The 20,647-nt window shown below is 45.3% G+C and overlaps 1 protein-coding gene across 1 annotated transcript in view; it reads left to right on the top strand.

The window, feature by feature from the left end:
- Nucleotides 1-249: 249 nt before the first annotated feature.
- LOC143733325 (uncharacterized) overlaps nt 250-20,647 on the top strand; it is a 42,862-nt gene continuing 22,464 nt past the window's right edge. Inside the window, exon 1 of the mRNA XM_077225009.1 lies at nt 250-362. Coding sequence (XP_077081124.1) covers nt 314-362 — 49 coding nt within the window. The 5' untranslated portion in view covers nt 250-313. The remainder of the gene's footprint in view (nt 363-20,647) is intronic.

Genomic DNA, 20,647 nt, shown 5'->3' with positions numbered 1-20,647 from the left:
GTGTAAATAGTGCTTCTTTCTTTCTTTCTTTCTTTCTTTTTTTTCTTTCTTTTTTAAGCCTTGGAAAGACTTTGTAGAGAAAAAGTCATTAGTTGCTCTTTCAACAAACACATCTGTCAGTGTTAATGTTGTTTTTCTTTGGAGGAAATGCATTACACTGGTTTCCAATGACTTAAAAACTGTTATAAATAAATAATTAATTTTGTCACACTGCACTCTTGCAACATAGTGGAGAGTGTTACAGAAAAAGAGGAACTAGAGATGGGAAAGATTTCACACACATTACTAACAACATCTTCACAATGAGACGGCGATGGGTCGAGACTGTCTTCTGTTCATCTTCATCCTGATCAAACTCTCAGGTGAGACCAATAACACACTCATCCATGACCAATAACACACTCATCCATGACCAATAACACACTCATCCATGACCAATAACACACTCATCCATACGCTTAAGAACACTGCTTTCAATTCATACACTAAGGCAATTCAAAGTGCTTTGCATAAAGAAATAAGCACAAAATAAATCAAGGGAAATTAAAGTTATAAATACAGTTTATAACACAGTTATAATACAGTTATAAACATAATTTAAAAAGAAAAATAATTAAAAGAGATAAACTGGCAAAACACCGGTGTATCATATTTTGTACAGCTGCTTGTTGTACCCATGGTGATTACACTGTATCTGTGGGGATCTTTTGATGCGCCTAAAATATCTATTTGGCGTCTCCAATAGACCCGATTTTCCCTAAAATCGTACAGGAGGAGCTCTAGGACGGACGCCTCGGGTTCACTAACCGATCAGTCCGAGCCCCAAAACCCATTTGTTGGGAAGCTCTAGGAATGGAGTGGATCCAGTCCGCCGCCACAGAACCTGGAGTTAAATCACGTCAAACTCACTCCTCCAACACAGACCCAGGCCTTCAGAAGGGGTTTCATCTCTCAATTTCTACAATTAAGTAATTTATGTTTGTCTCTTACACAATTTTCAGTGCCATTTGAGTTTAGAATCAAAAGGAGGATGTAGATATAAAATGCAGCGTAATCAGCCGGACACACAGTGGCACAGTGCTCATTCAGTAAATGCACAGATAAACAGAAGTGTTGTGAGTGAATGTGACTGTAGGACACATCTGATCTCTTCTGGAAGAGTTCCAGCATAGCGGCTAAAGCAGACCAAAGTCTTTTTATCCAAGTCATGACACTCGGCCGCCATCTTGGCGACGCCTCCGGGCCGCTGTTTCGAACTAACAAGACCAGGCTCGTATCTAAATGAATGGGCAGAGAGTCAGAACTGCACTTTCACTCGTCACCAGGACATAAAAACTGAATGTATAGAAACAGCAGTAAAATATGATAAAAATCGCTGAAAAAGTTTGATGACTTTGCCCCAAAATAAGGTTTAAAACGCCTTTTCCCACACAGGTTATACTTTTACTGCGCATGCGCAAGGGTTCACGACACCAACTTCATTTAAGTATCTATCCAGAATGCTGGTGTTGTGCCGAGCACTTAAACATATTTGTGGTCGATATAAAATGCTTTAACTACCTTGGTGGTCCGCTGCCTTCGCGTTGTGATCACCCTCTTCCTCGTGGATTAATCTGATCTTGCACACAACACAACTCGCTGTCGCCAAATCGTCTCCGCTGTCGCAAACCTCAACAGTGCGTATGCGTCAGGGGAACCAGACGATAGGCTTAATGTTTCCCGGCTTGACTGTTAAAAGCAGACGATTGGAAATCTTTGGCGTTACGGTTTTCACTATATAGTTGTATAGAGGATTGAGTTATATGTCTCTATATAACTTGTCTCTGAGCAGACTCACCATGCTTACAGTGAACCCTTGGTGTTTCTAGCTGATGTGATCCTAAAGATCTGAGTGATCTGTTGGGTTTATATTCAGTCAGCATATCTACAATGTATTGAGGTCCTAGGCCATTTGATGATACCAGTAATAATACTTTAAAGTCAATCCTATATGTAACTGGTAGCCAGTGTAAAGAGCTGAGGACTGGTGTGATGTGTTCATATGTTCTGGTTCTGTTCAGCGTTCTGTATGAGCTGCAACTGTCTTATGGTGTTTTTGGGAAGGCCAGTGAGAGGTCCATTACAATAATCCACCCTACTGGTGATGAAAGCATGAACAAGTTTTTCTAAGTCTTGACTGGAAACAAAGCATCTAATTCTTGCAATATTTTTCAGGTGATAGTATGCTGATTTAGTTATTGCTTTGACATGACTACTGAAACTAAGGTCTGACTCTAGAGACACACCCAGATTCCTGACTTGATTTTTAGTTGTTTGACCCCTAGACTGAAGGTATGCGTTCACCTTGAGAACTTCATCTTTGTTTTCAAACGCAATGACTTCAGTTTTGCCTTTGTTTAACTGAAGAAAGTTTTGGCATATCCAACTGTTTACTTCATCAATGCATTGGAACAGGGAGTCAATTGTCACAGTGTCTGGTTTGTGTTTCCCTGGGTATCCACCAGAGGTCCTCTTCCACCACGGTGTCCTTCACTCAGACTACACTTCCCATCATCCTGTTTTGTCACTCATTGATTATTTCACACAGCAGTTTCCCGTCACCTTGTTAGTATATGTGTGTGTATATATACCCTGTTTGTTTCTGTGATTGTCGTCAAGTCCTTGTTTAATGTCATTCGCACTTCGGAGTACTGTTCCTGTTTTGTTTCTTGTTTTTGGACTGCTTTGTATGGATTTTGAACCTTTGCCTGGCTGACTACGATTTTGGTTTACCCTAATAAATACCACTGCACTTGGATCTAACCTTTTGTGTGCGCGTCGTGACAGATTTGAATCAGAATCAGAATCAGAATCAGAAAGAGCTTTATTGCCAAGTGTGCTTGCACACACAAGGAATTTGTTTTGGTACTGAGGCTTCCAGTGGACTATACAAATACAAATACAACATGAAACATGAAACATAATACTACAAATTATAAGAATAAAAAAAATAAAAATAAAAATATAAATATATGAGAATAAAACTATCACAGTTTGGTTTAGTCAGAATAGACATTTTCAGATTTACAGATTATGAACCTATTTACAGTGTTTTGAATATTATAAATAAATAAATCTAAATATAAGTATCTTCTGAGTTGTAGGATATTGCACTAAACAGTGGGAGTATTGCACTTACAGGCATATGCCTTGGGAGGAGTGTTAACTGTTCAGGAGGGAAATGGCCTGTGGGAAGAAACTGTTCCTGTGCCGAGATGTTCTTGTGGCCAGTGATCTGAGTCTCCGTCTTGACGGTAACAGTTCAAACAGGTGGTGTCCAGGGTGAGTGGAGTCTGTGATGATTTTACCTGCTCTCTTCCTCACTCTGGAAGAGTACAGGTCCTGGAGGTTTGGCAGGGGGGCACCAATGATCCTCTCCGCAGTCCGGACTGTCCGTTGTAGTCTCCTGATGTCTGATTTGGTAGCTGAACCAAACCAGACAGTGATGGAAGCGCACAAGACAGACTCAATGACGGCTGAGTAGAACTGAATCAGCAGATCCTGTGGCAGGTTGAACTTCCTCAGCTGGCGAAGGAAGTACAGTCTCTGCTGGGCCTTTTTCACAGTGGAGTCAATGTGATTGTCCCACTTCAGGTCCTGAGAGATGATAGTGCCCAGGAACCTGAATGACTCCACTGCTTCCACAGTGCTGTTCATGATGGTGAGTGGGGGGAGTGCTGGGCTGTTCCTCCTGAAGTCTACGATCATCTCCACTGTTTTGAGCGTGTTCAGCTCAAGGTTGTTATAACTGCACCAGGCAGCCAGCTGTTCAACCTCCAGTCTGTAAGCAGACTCGTCACCGTTTTGGATGAGACCGATGACAGTGGTGTTGTCTGCAAATTTCAGGAACAACCTCTGAGATCGGTCTATAGTTGTTTAATATGGTCTTATCCAGATTGCTCTTTTTCAGGAGGGGCTTGACAACAGCAGTTTTCAGGGAGGTCGGAAAACTCCCAGAGAGAAGTGAGGCATTTACCAATTCTAGGAGATCTGCTTCTAAACAGTTAAACACACTTTTGAAGAAAGATTTGGGAAGTGCGTCAAGAGAGCAGGTTGATGTTTTAAGGTGCTGTACGGTTTCTTCCAAATTTTTGCCATCAATTTCTTCTAAATCAGACATAGTGGCTACTTTCTCAGGTTGTTGTCTGATCTGTCTGACCCCAGCGCAACTCAAGGATGAGCTGATCACCTTTCTGATATTATTGATTTTCTCAGAGAAGAAGGAAGCAAACTCAATGCACTTGCTGTCTGAAAGCATTTCACTGGGAATCTGGCTTGGGGGGTTTGTCAGTCTCTACAGTAGCAAAATGAGTGTGTGTGTTGTTTATATTGCTGTTTATAATATTTGAGAAGAATGTCTGTCTAGCTTTGTCTAGTTCCACATTGAAAGCATGGATGCTGTCTTTGTAGTCTCTTCTTGACAGACACAGATCCAGCTTTAATGGCAGCAGAGATCAATATATAAAAGAAAATACAAAAATGATCAGACAGTGTCCACAACAGTCAGATCAAAAGTTTTTAAAACAGTTTTGATTTATTTTGCCATATTTTTTCTGCATTATCTATGTGAATATTAAAATATCCAGCAATGGCAAAACAGTCAAACTCTGAGGAAATTGTTGATAACAGTTCTGTAAAGTCCTCTGCAAAGGCTGGAGAGTATTTTGGAGGCCTGTAAATAATAAGTAAAATGCGTGGAGCACCTTTTAACACAATACCCAGATATTCGAAACGTGACGAGTTCTTTATTAAATTCATAAAAGACAAATGAATTACAGGAATACTGGATTCTAAACCTCAAAGAAATGCCACAATCAGGACCTTGAAGCAGAAATGAGGGAGAAACACCCAGAAACTCCTCATATGTGCCGCTCACAGTATAAGGGGCTTTCCTTACCATTAATGCTTGGATAACACACACACAGGGCCGGCGCTAGCCATTTGGGTGCCCTAAGCACAAATGCTTGGTGGTGCCTTTTCGAGACCATTCTGAGGTCAGTGTCTGCCAAATTTGACATTGATTGAGGCATAATCGAACAGACCACTGGGAGGTGGGGAAGGGGGGGCACCAGAGGGAGACTGGCACAGGAGATTCACCTTTTTCTCGACTAATTTGGTCTAGGCCTATATTACTTTTGTATTGCTTTTGTATATTAACATGCTTTAGACATGTTTTATTTGTTATTTATACTTGTAGCCTATTGTGATGATTTTTCACGACCCAGATTTTTTGGTGCCCCCCCAAGCACTTGGTGCCCTACGCGCAGTGCGTGATGTGCGTGTACGGAGCGCCGGCCCTGCACACACACATATCCTTCCATTAATAATAATAGCCAGTGCAGTGACTGGTATATATGTAAGCCTCCCAACATCCGTCACCATGATTGTTGGAATGACTTCTCGCAAGAGGAAAATGGCGTTTTAGTCGCATAACATCGGTTAATGGAAACGACCACCATTTCACAAACTTTTTTGACGACATTTAGAAAAAAACGCAAAAGTTTTGCGCAAATCTGCAATGGAAATGCACCTATTGATAGACATCTTTAAATAGAGCAGCTACACCCCCACCTCTCCTACCTGCTCTGCAGACACTCATAAAAGTAAGGTTAGGAGGGGGTGTTTCATTGAGGACTGTTGCACTGCTGCTGTCTTCTAGCCAAGTTTCATTTAGAAACATAAAATCCAGGTTGTTTGTGGTTATTAAGTCGTTGACTAGAAGTTATTTATTTTAAGTGTCACCGACCCACCGGTGGGCCCACAGCCAATACATATTTAAAACAGTAATATCCTATACTAAACCTAAACTAATCTTGAAAAACTATATATAATTTGAAAGCTTACAATTTCTAGTTTCCATATTTGGTGATTTCCAAATTAAATTACAGAAGAGCCATAATTTATCAATTTGCAACAAGAATATTTTCATACTCCATACTCTACAAGGCGTGTTCAGACCTTTATTTGGAAATAGTAATGAACATGAAAAATCAGGAAAGAATGGTAGAAACCTAAGTTTGTTTTCATGCCAAGAGTTCAAAAGAACACATATGGAAATGGATGTACCCTTATATGGGCAGTAATGGAGTCAGTTGTTCACCTAGTGAATAAGTTTGGTACTGCGCCCAAACAAAATCTTACTGAAAGTTCATTTTTTGAGATATCAACCTAAAATTTGAAACACAACTTGTTTCGATTTTTGGCTTTGATTTTCTTGCAGTTTTAGAGTCCAACATGTGTTGAAAATATATATTTTATATAAAATATGAATAATTAAATTTTTTAAAACTCAAACTTCTATAACTTTTTTTCTGTTTCACTTACTTAATTTATTTCACTTCTGCAAAATTCTGCCAAATGTCTTCTTTAAAACAAGTTACAAGTTAAAAACAACTTACATCTACATTCCAAACCATTCTTGAATTATAAACATTTAAGTTCGGAATGTGCATTTTCATGTCTATTCAAAAAAGAGGGGGTGACACTTAAGGGTTAAGTCAGCAGTTGTTTGAAAGTGCTAACTTAACAGTCTTACTTTTTGTCCCCACAGCAATCTTAGGTTGACGTGCAACAGGCACAAGATTAGATGGGATCGCTGTACAACTAGGGAAGACCTTAGACTTTCTATCATGTAATAGAACAGCTATATGTTAACAGAGAGTTAACGTGACTGGAGAGAGAGATAACGTGTCTGGAGAGAGGGATAACGTGTCTGGAGAGAGGGATAACGTGTCTGGAGAGAGGGATAACGTGTCTGGAGAGAGGTATAACTTGTCTGGAGAGAGCATTAACGTGACTGGAGAGAGAGATAACATGACTGGAGAGAGAGATAACGTGTCTGGAGAGAGGGATAACGTGTCTGGAGAGAGGGATAACGTGTCTGGAGAGAGGGATAACGTGTCTGGAGAGAGGTATAACTTGTCTGGAGAGAGCGTTAACGTGACTGGAGAGAGAGATAACGTGACTGGAGAGAGAGGGATAACGTGTCTGGAGAGAGAGTTAACGTGACTGGAGAGAGAGATAACGTGTCTTTTTTATATTTTTAATATAAAAAATACATATAGAAAATTTTAATATAGAAAATTTATATATTCTAAAATATAAAGAATATTTTTTATATATATTTTACTATACATTCTCTTCAATGTAGCCTACATGTATAATCAAATAAAATGACACAACCCTGTCTCTGTTAGTTAGATGTCAGTTTTAATGATAAATGTTTCATATTTTTAAAATGAAAACAAAAAGTAGGGTTGTGTTTTATATTTCATGTTGTTATAAATATATACGTTGCCTGAACCACATTTGTGTGGCCATTAATATGTTTAAGATTTTTTTTAAATGAAAAGAGGCAGAGTGGTGTTTTATTACATATTTTGTTTTATTGTTGATGAAAAGAGGCAGAGTTGTATTATACCATATTTCGTTTTATTGTTGCCTAAAATATACATAAAGAGTTAACCGGAGTAGCCAGAGCGTGCTGAGTGACGCGAAGAACGCCGCTGTTGCATTTGCAGAATAACCGGACTTGCGTCCTCTCGTCCTCGGGAGTTCGTTCTCATGAGTCGAACTTCGCAAGTCTGAACTACCAAGGACGCAAGTCCGAAGTTTGCGTACTTGGTATTGAGAAACGGCCTCGATCTCCACGTCGGAGAAGTTTATCTTCTTTGCCGTCTTCCGTGTGTTCATGGCGTAAAATGAGGGCGTGGGGGAAGCGGAGACTTGAATATATAGGGGCGTGTTATTCTAATGACGATCATTTTCAGCCGCGGCATTTATCATGGGCAGGTATTGCGTACACCTGGATTTCAAAGGTACACACAGCTTCATAAATCAGGCGGTGAGAGGAGTGTAAGCATAATCTTACGCCAACATATAGGCCCGTTTCTACGCAAGAATGATAAATGAGGGCCACTGTGTCTGGAGAGAGAGATAACGTGACTGGAGAGAGAGATAACGTGTCTGGAGAGAGGGATAACGTGTCTGGAGAGAGAGTTAACATATCTGGAGAGAGGGATAACGTGTCTGGAGAGGGAGATAATGTGTCTGGAGAGAGGGATAACGTGTCTGGAGAGAGAGTTAACGTGTCTGGAGAGAGAGATAATGTGTCTGGAGAGAGGGATAACGTGTCTGGAGAGAGGGATAACGTGTCTGTAGAGAGAGATAACGTGTCTGGAGAGAGTCATAACGTGTCTGGAGAGAGGAATAACGTGTCTGGAGAGAGAGATAACGTGTCTGGAGAGAGAGATAACGTGTCTGGAGAGAGATAACGTGTCTGGAGAGAGAGATAATGTGTCTGTAGAGAGAGATAACGTGTCTGGAGAGAGGGATAACGTGACTGGAGTGAGAGATAACGTGTCTGGAGAGAGAGATAACGACTGGAGAGAGGGATAACGAGTCTGGAGGGAGGGATAACGTGACTGGAGAGAGATAACGTGTCTGGAGAGAGGGATAACATGTCTGGAGAGAGGGATAATGTGTCTAGAGAGAGGGATAACGTGGTTGGAGAGAGAGATAACGACTGGAGAGAGGGATAATGTGTCTGGAGAGAGGGATAACGTGACTGGAGAGAGGGATAACGTGACTGGAGTGAGAGATAACGTGTCTGGAGAGAGAGATAACGACTGGAGAGAGAGATAACGAGTCTGGAGGGAGGGATAACGTGACTGGAGAGAGATAACGTGTCTGGAGAGAGGGATAACATGTCTGGAGAGAGGGATAATGTGTCTAGAGAGAGGGATAACGTGGTTGGAGAGAGAGATAACGACTGGAGAGAGGGATAATGTGTCTGGAGAGAGGGATAACGTGACTGGAGAGAGGGATAACGTGTCTGTAGAGAGAGATAACGTGTCTGGAGAGAGGGATAACGACTGGAGAGAGGGATAACGTGTCTGGAGAGAGGGATAACGTGTCTGGAGAGAGGGATAATGTGTCTGGAGAGAGAGATAACGTGTCTGGAGAGAGGGATAACGTGACTGGAGAGAGGGATAACGTGCCTGGAGGGAGAGATAACGTGTCTGGAGAGAGAGATAACGTGTCTGGAGAGAGAGAGATAATGTGTCTGGAGAGAGAGAGATAACGTGTCTGGAGAGAGGGATAACGTGTCTGGAGAGAGAGATAACGTTTTTGGAGAGAGAGAGATAATGTGTCTGGAGAGAGAGAGATAACGTGTCTGGAGAGAGGGATAACGTGTCTGGAGAGAGGGATAATGTTTCTGTAGAGAGAGATAACGTGTCTGGAGAGAGGGATAACGTGTCTGGAGAGAGATAACGTGTCTGTAGAGAGATAATGTGACTGGAGAGAGGGATAACGTGCCTGGAGAGAGGGATAACGTGACTGGAGAGAGAGATAACGTGTCTGGAGAGAGGGATAACGTAACTGGAGAGAGGGATAACGTGCCTGGAGAGAGGGATAACGTGTCTGGAGAGAGAGATAACGACTGGAGAGAGGGATAACGTGCCTGGAGAGAGGGATAACGTGTCTGGAGAGAGAGATAACGACTGGAGAGAGGGATAATGTGTCTGGAGAGAGGGATAACGTGTCTGGAGAGAGAGATAACGACTGGAGAGATGGATAATGTGTCTGGAGAGAGGGATAACATGTCTGTGATAACGTGTCTGGAGAAAGGGATAACGTGACTGGAGAGAGAGATAACGTGTCTGGAGAGAAGGATAATGTGACTGGAAAGAGAAATAACGTGTCTGGAGAGAGGGATAACGTGTCTGGAGAGAGGGATAACGTGACTGGAGAGAGAAATAACGTGTCTGGAGAGAGATAAATTGTCTGGAGAGAGGGATAACGTGTCTCTAGAGAGAGATAACGTGTCTGGGGAGAGGGGTAGCGTGTCTGGAGAGAGGGATAACGTGTCTGGAGGGAGAGATAACGTGTCTGGAGAGAGAGATAATGTGTCTGGAGGTGTCTGGAGAGAGAGATAACGTGTCTGGAGAGAGAGATAACGTGTCTGGAGGTGTCTGGAGAGAGAGATAACGTGTTTGGAGAGAGAGAGATAATGTGTCTGGAGAGAGAGATAACATGTCTGGAGAGAGGGACAACGTGTCTGGAGAGAGGAATAATGTGTCTGTAGAGAGAGATAACGTGTCTGGAGAGAGGGATAACGTGACTGGAGAGAGAGATAACGTGTCTGGAGAGAGATAACGTGTCTGGAGAGAGGGATAGCGTGACTGGAGAGAGAGATAACGTGTCTCGAGAGAGGGATAATGTGACTGGAGAGAAGGATAACGTGCCTGGAGAGAGGGATAACGTGTCTTGAGAGAGAGATAAGGACTGGAGAGAGGGATAATGTGTCTGGAGAGAGGGATAACTTGTCTGTGATAACGTGTCTGGAGAGAGGGATAACGTGACTGGATAGAGGGATAACGTGTCTGTAGAGAGAGATAATGTGTCTGGAGAGAGGGATAACGTGTCTGGGGAGAGGAATTACGTGTCTGGAGAGAGAGATAACGTGTCTGGAGAGAGGGATAACGTGTCTGGAGACAGGGATAACGTGACTGGAGAGAAAGATAACGTGTCTGGAGAGAGATAACGTGTCTGGAGAGAGGGAAAACGTAACTGAAAAGAGAGAGATAACGTGTCTGGAGAGAGGGATAACGTGACTGGAGAGAGGGATAATGTGCCTGGAGAGAGGGATAACGTGTCTGGAGATAGAGATAACGACTGGAGAGAGGGATAATGTGTCTGGAGAGGGAGGGATAACGTTTCTGGATAGAGGGATAACGTGTCTGTAGAGAGAGATAACGTGTCTGGAGAGAGGGATAACGTGTCTGGGGAGAGGGATTACGTGTCTGGAGAGAGAGATAACGTGTCTGGAGAGAGGGATAATGTGACTGGAGAGAAGGATAACGTGCCTGGAGAGAGGGATAACGTGTCTTGAGAGAGAGATAAGGACTGGAGAGAGTGATAATGTGTCTGGAGAGAGGGATAACGTGTCTGGATAGAGGGATTACGTGTCTGTAGAGAGATAATGTGTCTGGAGAGAGGGATAACGTGTCTGGGGAGAGGGATTACGTTTCTGGAGAGAGAGATAACGTGTCTGGAGAGAGGGATAACGTGTCTGGAGACAGGGATAACGTGACTGGAGAGAAAGATAACGTGTCTGGAGAGAGATAACGTCTCTGGAGAGAGGGATAACGTAACTGAAAAGAGAGAGATAACGTGTCTGGAGAGAGGGATAACGTGACTGGAGAGAGGGATAACGTGCCTGGAGAGAGGGATAACGTGTCTGGAGAGAGAGATAACGACTGGAGAGAGGGATAATGTGTCTGGAGAGGGAGGGATAACGTTTCTGGATAGAGGGATAACGTGTCTGTAGAGAGAGATAACGTGTCTGGAGAGAGGGATAATGTGTCTGGGGAGAGGGATTACGTGTCTGGAGAGAGAGATAACGTGTCTGGAGAGAGGGATAACGTGTCTGGAGAGAGGGATAACTTGTCTGTGATAACGTGTCTGGAGAGAGGGATAACGTGACTGGAGAGAGAGATAACGTGTCTGGAGAGAAGGATAACGTGTCTGGAGAGAGAGATAACTTGTCTGGAGAGAGAGTTAACGTGTCTGGAGAGAGGGATAATGTGTCTGGAGAGAGATAACGTGTCTGGAGAGAGAGATAACTTGTCTGGAAAGAGGGATAACGTGACTGGAGTGAGAGATAACGTGTCTGGAGAGAGAGATAACGAGTCTGGAGGGAGGGATAACGTGACTGGAGAGAGATAACATGTCTGGAGAGAGGGATAACAATGTCTGGAGAGAGGGATAATGTGTCTAGAGAGAGGGATAACGTGGTTGGAGAGAGAGATAACGACTGGAGAGAGGGATAATGTGTCTGGAGAGAGGGATAACGTGTCTGGAGAGAGGGATAAAGTGTCTGTAGAGAGAGATAACGTGTCTGGAGAGAGGGATAACGACTGGAGAGAGGGATAATGTGTCTGGAGAGAGGGATAACGTGTCTGCAGAGAGCGATAACGTGTCTGTAGAGAGAGATAACGTGTCTGGAGAGAGGGATAACGTGTCTGGAGAGAGGGATAACGTGTCTGGAGAGAGAGATAACGTGTCTGGAGAGAGGGATACGAGACTGGAGAGAGGGATAACGTGCCTGGAGAGAGAGATAACGTGTCTGGAGAGAGAGATAACGTGTCTGGAGGTGTCTGGAGAGAGAGATAACGTGTTTGGAGAGAGAGAGATAATGTGTCTGGAGAGAGAGAGATAACGTGTCTGGAGAGAGGGATAACGTGTCTGGAGAGAGGGATAATGTGTCTGTAGAGAGAGATAACGTGTCTGGAGAAAGGGATAACGTGACTGGAGAGAGCGATAACGTGTCTGGAGAGAGATAACGTGACTGGAGAGAGGGATAACGTGCCTGGAGAGAGGAATAAAGTGACTGGAGAGAGAGATAACGTGTCTGGAGAGAGATAACGTGACTGGAGAGAGGGATAACGTGCCTGGAGAGAGGAATAACGTGACTGGAGAGAGGGATAACGTGACTGGAGAGAGGGATAACGTGCTTGGAGAGAGGGATAACGTGTCTGGAGAGAGAGATAACGACTGGAGAGAGGGATAAGGTGCCTGGAGAGAGGGATAACGTGTCTGGAGAGAGAGATAACGACTGGAGAGAGGGATAATGTGTCTGGAGAGAGGGATAACGTGTCTGGAGAGAGAGATAACGACTGAAGAGAGGGATAATGTGTCTGGAGAGAGGGATAACGTGTCTGTGATAACGTGTCTGGAGAGAGGGATAACGTGACTGGAGAGAGAGATAACGTGTCTGGAGAGAAGGATAATGTGACTGGAAAGAGAAATAACGTGTCTGGAGAGAGGGATAACGTGTCTGGAGAGAGGGATAACGTGTCTGGAGAGAGAGATAACGACTGAAGAGAGGGATAATGTGTCTGGAGAGAGGGATAACGTGTCTGTGATAACGTGTCTGGAGAGAGGGATAACGTGACTGGAGAGAGAGATAACGTGTCTGTAGAGAGAGATAACGTGTCTGGAGAGAGGGATAACGTGTCTGGGGAGAGGGATTACGTGTCTGGAGAGAGAGATAACGTGTCTGGAGAGAGGGATAACGTGTCTGTGATAACGTGTCTGGAGAGAGGGATAACGTGACTGGAGAGAGAGATAATGTGTCTGGAGAGAAGGACAATGTGACTGGAAAGAGAAATAACGTGTCTGGAGAGAGAGATAATGTGTCTGGAGAGAGGGATAACGTGTCGGGAGAGAGGGATAATGTGTCTGGAAAGAGAAATAACGTGTCTGGAGAGAGAGATAATGTGTCTGGAGAAAGGGATAACATGACTGGAGGGAGATATAACGTGTGTGGAGAGAGAGATAATGTGTCTGGAGGGAGGGATAACATGTCTGGAGAGAGGGATAATGTGTCTGGAGAGAGGGATAATGTGTCTGGAGAGAGGGATAACGTGTCTGGAGAGAGGGATAACGTGTCTCTAGAGAGAGATAACGTGTCTGGGGAGAGGGGTAGCGTGTCTGGAGAGAGGGATAACGTGTCTGGAGGGAGAGATAACGTGTCTGGAGAGAGAGATAATGTGTCTGGAGGTGTCTGGAGAGAGAGATAACGTGTCTGGAGAGAGAGATAACGTGTCTGGTGGTGTCTGAAGAGAGAGATAACGTGTTTGGAGAGAGAGAGATAATGTGTCTGGAGAGAGAGATAACATGTCTGGAGAGAGGGACAACGTGTCTGGAGAGAGGGATAATGTGTCTGTAGAGAGAGATAACGTGTCTGGAGAGAGGGATAACGTGACTGGAGAGAGAGATAACGTGTCTGGAGAGAGATAACGTGTCTGGAGAGAGGTATAACGTGACTGGAGAGAGAGATAACGTGTCTGAAGAGAGGGATAATGTGACTGGAGAGAAGGATAACGTGCCTGGAGAGAGGGATAACGTGTCTTGAGAGAGAGATAAGGACTGGAGAGTGGGATAATGTGTCTGGAGAGAGGGATAACGTGTCTGTGAGAACGTGTCTGGAGAGAGGGATAACGTGACTGGAGAGAGAGATAACGTGTCTGGAAAGAAGGATAATGTGATTGGAAAGAGAAATAACGTGTCTGGAGAGAGGGATAACGTGACTGGAGAGTGAGAGATAACGTGTCTGGAGAGAGAGAGATAACGTGTCTGGAGAGAGATACCGTGTCTGGAGAGAGGGATAACGTAACTGAAAAGAGAGAGATAACGTGTCTGGAGAGAGGGATAACGTGACTGGAGAGAGAGATAACGTGCCTGGAGAGAGGGATAACGTGTCTGGAGAGAGAGATAACGACTGGAGAGAGGGATAATGTGTCTGGAGAGGGAGGGATAACGTGTCTGGATAGAGGGATAACATGTCTGTAGAGAGAGATAACGTGTCTGGAGAGAGGGATAACGTGTCTGGGGAGAGGGATTACGTGTCTGGAGAGAGAGATAACGTGTCTGGAGAGAGGGATAACGTGTCTGTGATAACGTGTCTGGAGAGATGGATAACGTGACTGGAGAGAGAGATAATGTGTCTGGAGAGAAAGATAATGTGACTGGAAAGAGAAATAACGTGTCTGGAGAGAGATTATGTGTCTGGAGAGAGGGATAACGTGTCGGGAGAGAGGGATAACGTGTCTGGAGAAAGGGATAACATGACTGGAGGGAGATATAACGTGTGTGGAGAGAGAGAGATAACGACTGGAGAGAGGGATAATGTGTCTGGAGAGAGGGATAACATGTCTGGAGAGAGGGATAATGTGTCTGGAGAGAGGGATAATGTGTCTGGAGAGAGGGACAACGTGTCTGGAGAGAGGGATAACGTGTCTCTAGAGAGAGATAACGTGTCTGGGGAGAGGGGTAGCGTGTCTGGAGAGAGGGATAACGTGTCTGGAGGGAGAGATAACGTGTCTGGAGAGAGAGATAATGTGTCTGGAGGTGTCTGGAGAGAGAGATAACGTGTCTGGAGAGAGAGATAACCTGTCTGGAGGTGTCTGGAGAGAGAGATAACGTGTTTGGAGAGAGAGAGATAATGTGTCTGAAGAGAGGGACAACGTGTCTGGAGAGAGGGATAATGTGTTTGTAGAGAGAGATAACGTGTCTGGAGAGAGGGATAAGGTGTCTGGAGAGAGAGATAACGTGTCTGGAGAGAGATAACGTGTCTGGAGAGAGGGATAACGTGACTGGAGAGAGAGATAACGTGTCTGGAGAGAGGGATAATGTGACTGGAGAGAAGGATAACGTGCCTGGAAAGAGGGATAACGTGTCTTGAGAGAGAGATAAGGACTGGAGAGAGGGATAATGTGTCTGGAGAGAGGGATAACGTGTCTGGATAGAGGGATAACGTGTCTGTAGAGAGAGATAATGTGTCTGGAGAGAGGGATAACGTGTCTGGGGAGAGGGATTACGTGTCTGGAGAGAGAGATAACGTGTCTGGAGAGAGGGATAACGTGTCTGGAGAGAGGGATAACGTGACTGGAGAGAAAGATAACGTGTCTGGAGAGAGATAACGTGTCTGGAGAGAGGGATAACGTACCTGAAAAGAGAGAGATAACGTGTCTGGAGAGAGGGCTAACGTGACTGGAGAGAGGGATAACGTGCTTGGAGAGAGGGATAACGTGTCTGGAGAGAGAGATAAGGACTGGAGAGAGGGATAACGTGACTGGAGAGACAGATAACGTGTCTGGAGAGAGATAACGTGTCTGGAGAGAGGGATAACGTACCTGAAAAGAGAGAGATAACGTGTCTGGAGAGAGGGATAACGTGACTGGAGAGAGGGATAACGTGCTTGGAGAGAGGGATAACGTGTCTGGAGAGAGAGATAACGACTGGAGATAGGGATAATGTGTCTGGAGAGGGAGGGATAACGTGTCTGGAGAGAGGGATAACGTGACTGGAGAGACAGATAACGTGTCTGGAGAGAGATAACGTGTCTGGAGAGAGGGATAACGTACCTGAAAAGAGAGAGATAACGTGTCTGGAGAGAGGGATAACGTGACTGGAGAGAGGGATAACGTGCTTGGAGAGAGGGATAACGTGTCTGGAGAGAGAGATAACGACTGGAGATAGGGATAATGTGTCTGGAGAGGGAGGGATAACGTGGCTGGATAGAGGGATAACGTGACTGGAGGGAGATATAACGTGTGTGGAGAGAGAGATAACGACTGGAGAGAGGGATAATGTGTCTGGAGAGAGGGATAACATGTCTGGAGAGAGGGATAATGTGTCTGGAGAGAGGGATAATGTGTCTGGAGAGAGAGACAACATGTCTCTCTGAGAGAGGGATAACGTGTCTGGAGAGAGAGATATCGTGTCTGGAGAGAGGGATAGCTGGAGAGAGGGATAACGTGTCTGGAGAGAGAGAAAACGTTTCTGGAGAGAGGGATAACGTGTCTGGAGTGAGGGATAGCTGGAGAGAGGGATAACATGTCTGGAGAGAGAGAAAACGTTTCTGGAGAGAAGGATAACGTGTCTGGAGAGAGGGATAACGTGTCTGGAGAGAGGGATAACGTGTCTGGAGAGAGGGATAGCTGGAGAGAGGGATGAAGTGTCTGGAGAGAGAGAAAACGTTTCTGGAGAGAAAGATAACGTGTCTGGAGAGAGAGATAATGTGTCTGGAGAGAGGGATAACGTGACTGGAGAGAGAGATAAAGTGTCTGGAGAGAGGGATAAAGTTACTGGAGAGAGGGATAACGTGTCTGGAGAGAGGGATAATGTGTCTGGAGAGAGGGATAACGTGTCTGGAGAGAGAGATGACGACTGGAGAGAGGGATAATGTGTCTGGAGAGAACGATAACGTGTCTGGATAGAGGGATAACGTGTCTGTAGAGAGAGATAACATGTCTGGAGAGAGGGATAACGTGTCCGGGGAGAGGGATTACGTGTCTGGAAAGAGAGATAACGTGTCTGGAGAGATGGATAACTTGTCTGTGATAACGTGTCTGGAGAGATGGATAACGTGACTGGAGAGAGAGATAATGTGTCTGGAGAGAAGGATAATGTGACTGGAAAGAGAGATAAGGTGTCTGGAGAGAGAGATAACGTGTCTGGAGAGAGGGATAATGTGTCTGGAGAGAGGGATTACGTGTCTGGAGAAAGGGATAACGTGACTGGAGGGAGAGATAACGTCAATGGAGAGAGAGATAACGACTGGAGAGAGGGATAATGTGTCTGGAGAGAGGGATATGTGTCTGGAGAGAGGGATAACGTGTCTGAGGAGAGGGATAGTGCGTCTGGAGAGAGGGATAACGTGTCTGGAGAGAGAGACAACGTGTCTGGAGAGAGGGATAACGTGTCTGGAGAGAGAGATAACGTGTCTGGACAGAGGGATAGCTGGAGAGAGGGATAACATGTCTGGAGAGAGAGAAAACATTTCTGGAGAGAGAGATAACGTGTCTGGAGAGAGGGATAGCTGGAGAGAGGGATAACGTGTCTGGAGAGAGAGAAAACGTTTCTGGAGGGAAGGATAACGTGTCTGGAGAGAGGGATAGCGTGTCTGGAGAGAGGGATAACGTGTCTGGAGAGAGGGATAACTGGAGAGAGGGATAACGTGTCTGGAGAGAGAGATAACGTTTCTGGAGAGAGAAATAACGTGTCTGGAGAGAGATAATGTGTCTGGAGAGAGGGATAACGTGTCGGGAGAGAGGGATAACGTGTCTGGAGAAAGGGATAACATGACTGGAGGGAGATATAACGTGTGTGGAGAGAGAGAGATAACGACTGGAGAGAGGGATAATGTGTCTGGAGAGAGGGATAACATGTCTGGAGAGAGGGATAATGTGTCTGGAGAGAGGGATAATGTGTCTGGAGAGAGGGACAACGTGTCTGGAGAGAGGGATAACGTGTCTCTAGAGAGAGATAACGTGTCTGGGGAGAGGGGTAGCGTGTCTGGAGAGAGGGATAACGTGTCTGGAGGGAGAGATAACGTGTCTGGAGAGAGAGATAATGTGTCTGGAGGTGTCTGGAGAGAGAGATAACGTGTCTGGAGAGAGATATAACCTGTCTGGAGGTGTCTGGAGAGAGAGATAACGTGTTTGGAGAGAGAGAGATAATGTGTCTGAAGAGAGGGACAACGTGTCTGGAGAGAGGGATAATGTGTTTGTAGAGAGAGATAACGTGTCTGGAGAGAGGGATAAGGTGTCTGGAGAGAGAGATAACGTGTCTGGAGAGAGATAACGTGTCTGGAGAGAGGGATAACGTGACTGGAGAGAGAGATAACGTGTCTGGAGAGAGGGATAATGTGACTGGAGAGAAGGATAACGTGCCTGGAAAGAGGGATAACGTGTCTTGAGAGAGAGATAAGGACTGGAGAGAGGGATAATGTGTCTGGAGAGAGGGATAACGTGTCTGGATAGAGGGATAACGTGTCTGTAGAGAGAGATAATGTGTCTGGAGAGAGGGATAACGTGTCTGGGGAGAGGGATTACGTGTCTTGAGAGAGAGATAACGTGTCTGGAGAGAGGGATAACGTGTCTGGAGAGAGGGATAACGTGACTGGAGAGAAAGATAACGTGTCTGGAGAGAGATAACGTGTCTGGAGAGAGGGATAACGTACCTGAAAAGAGAGAGATAACGTGTCTGGAGAGAGGGCTGACGTGACTGGAGAGAGGGATAACGTGCTTGGAGAGAGGGATAACGTGTCTGGAGAGAGAGATAAGGACTGGAGAGAGGGATAACGTGACTGGAGAGACAGATAACGTGTCTGGAGAGAGATAACGTGTCTGGAGAGAGGGATAACGTACCTGAAAAGAGAGAGATAACGTGTCTGGAGAGAGGGATAACGTGACTGGAGAGAGGGATAACGTGCTTGGAGAGAGGGATAACGTGTCTGGAGAGAGAGATAACGACTGGAGATAGGGATAATGTGTCTGGAGAGGGAGGGATAACGTGTCTGGAGAGAGGGATAACGTGACTGGAGAGACAGATAACGTGTCTGGAGAGAGATAACGTGTCTGGAGAGAGGGATAACGTACCTGAAAAGAGAGAGATAACGTGTCTGGAGAGAGGGATAACGTGACTGGAGAGAGGGATAACGTGCTTGGAGAGAGGGATAACGTGTCTGGAGAGAGAGATAACGACTGGAGATAGGGATAATGTGTCTGGAGAGGGAGGGATAACGTGGCTGGATAGAGGGATAACGTGACTGGAGGGAGATATAACGTGTGTGGAGAGAGAGATAACGACTGGAGAGAGGGATAATGTGTCTGGAGAGAGGGATAACATGTCTGGAGAGAGGGATAATGTGTCTGGAGAGAGGGATAATGTGTCTGGAGAGAGAGACAACATGTCTCTCTGAGAGAGGGATAACGTGTCTGGAGAGAGAGATATCGTGTCTGGAGAGAGGGATAGCTGGAGAGAGGGATAACGTGTCTGGAGAGAGAGAAAACGTTTCTGGAGAGAGGGATAACGTGTCTGGAGTGAGGGATAGCTGGAGAGAGGGATAACATGTCTGGAGAGAGAGAAAACGTTTCTGGAGAGAAGGATAACGTGTCTGGAGAGAGGGATAACGTGTCTGGAGAGAGGGATAACGTGTCTGGAGAGAGGGATAGCTGGAGAGAGGGATGAAGTGTCTGGAGAGAGAGAAAACGTTTCTGGAGAGAAAGATAACGTGTCTGGAGAGAGAGATAATGTGTCTGGAGAGAGGGATAACGTGACTGGAGAGAGAGATAAAGTGTCTGGAGAGAGGGATAAAGTTACTGGAGAGAGGGATAACGTGTCTGGAGAGAGGGATAATGTGTCTGGAGAGAGGGATAACGTGTCTGGAGAGAGAGATGACGACTGGAGAGAGGGATAATGTGTCTGGAGAGAACGATAACGTGTCTGGATAGAGGGATAACGTGTCTGTAGAGAGAGATAACATGTCTGGAGAGAGGGATAACGTGTCCGGTGAGAGGGATTACGTGTCTGGAAAGAGAGATAACGTGTCTGGAGAGATGGATAACTTGTCTGTGATAACGTGTCTGGAGAGATGGATAACGTGACTGGAGAGAGAGATAATGTGTCTGGAGAGAAGGATAATGTGACTGGAAAGAGAGATAAGGTGTCTGGAGAGAGAGATAACGTGTCTGGAGAGAGGGATAATGTGTCTGGAGAGAGGGATTACGTGTCTGGAGAAAGGGATAACGTGACTGGAGGGAGAGATAACGTCAATGGAGAGAGAGATAACGACTGGAGAGAGGGATAATGTGTCTGGAGAGAGGGATATGTGTCTGGAGAGAGGGATAACGTGTCTGAGGAGAGGGATAGTGCGTCTGGAGAGAGGGATAACGTGTCTGGAGAGAGAGACAACGTGTCTGGAGAGAGGGATAACGTGTCTGGAGAGAGAGATAACGTGTCTGGACAGAGGGATAGCTGGAGAGAGGGATAACATGTCTGGAGAGAGAGAAAACATTTCTGGAGAGAGAGATAACGTGTCTGGAGAGAGGGATAGCTGGAGAGAGGGATAACGTGTCTGGAGAGAGAGAAAACGTTTCTGGAGGGAAGGATAACGTGTCTGGAGAGAGGGATAGCGTGTCTGGAGAGAGGGATAACGTGTCTGGAGAGAGGGATAACTGGAGAGAGGGATAACGTGTCTGGAGAGAGAGATAACGTTTCTGGAGAGAAGGATAACGTGTCTGGAGAGAGGGATTAC

This window comes from Siphateles boraxobius, unplaced genomic scaffold, assembly GCF_051911475.1.
Source record: "Siphateles boraxobius isolate OS27281-9 unplaced genomic scaffold, OSU_SipBor_1 97, whole genome shotgun sequence".
Taxonomy (NCBI): domain Eukaryota; kingdom Metazoa; phylum Chordata; class Actinopteri; order Cypriniformes; family Leuciscidae; genus Siphateles; species Siphateles boraxobius.
The sequence above is the reverse complement of the archived record's forward strand: the minus strand, read 5'-3'. Positions and strand labels throughout refer to the sequence as shown.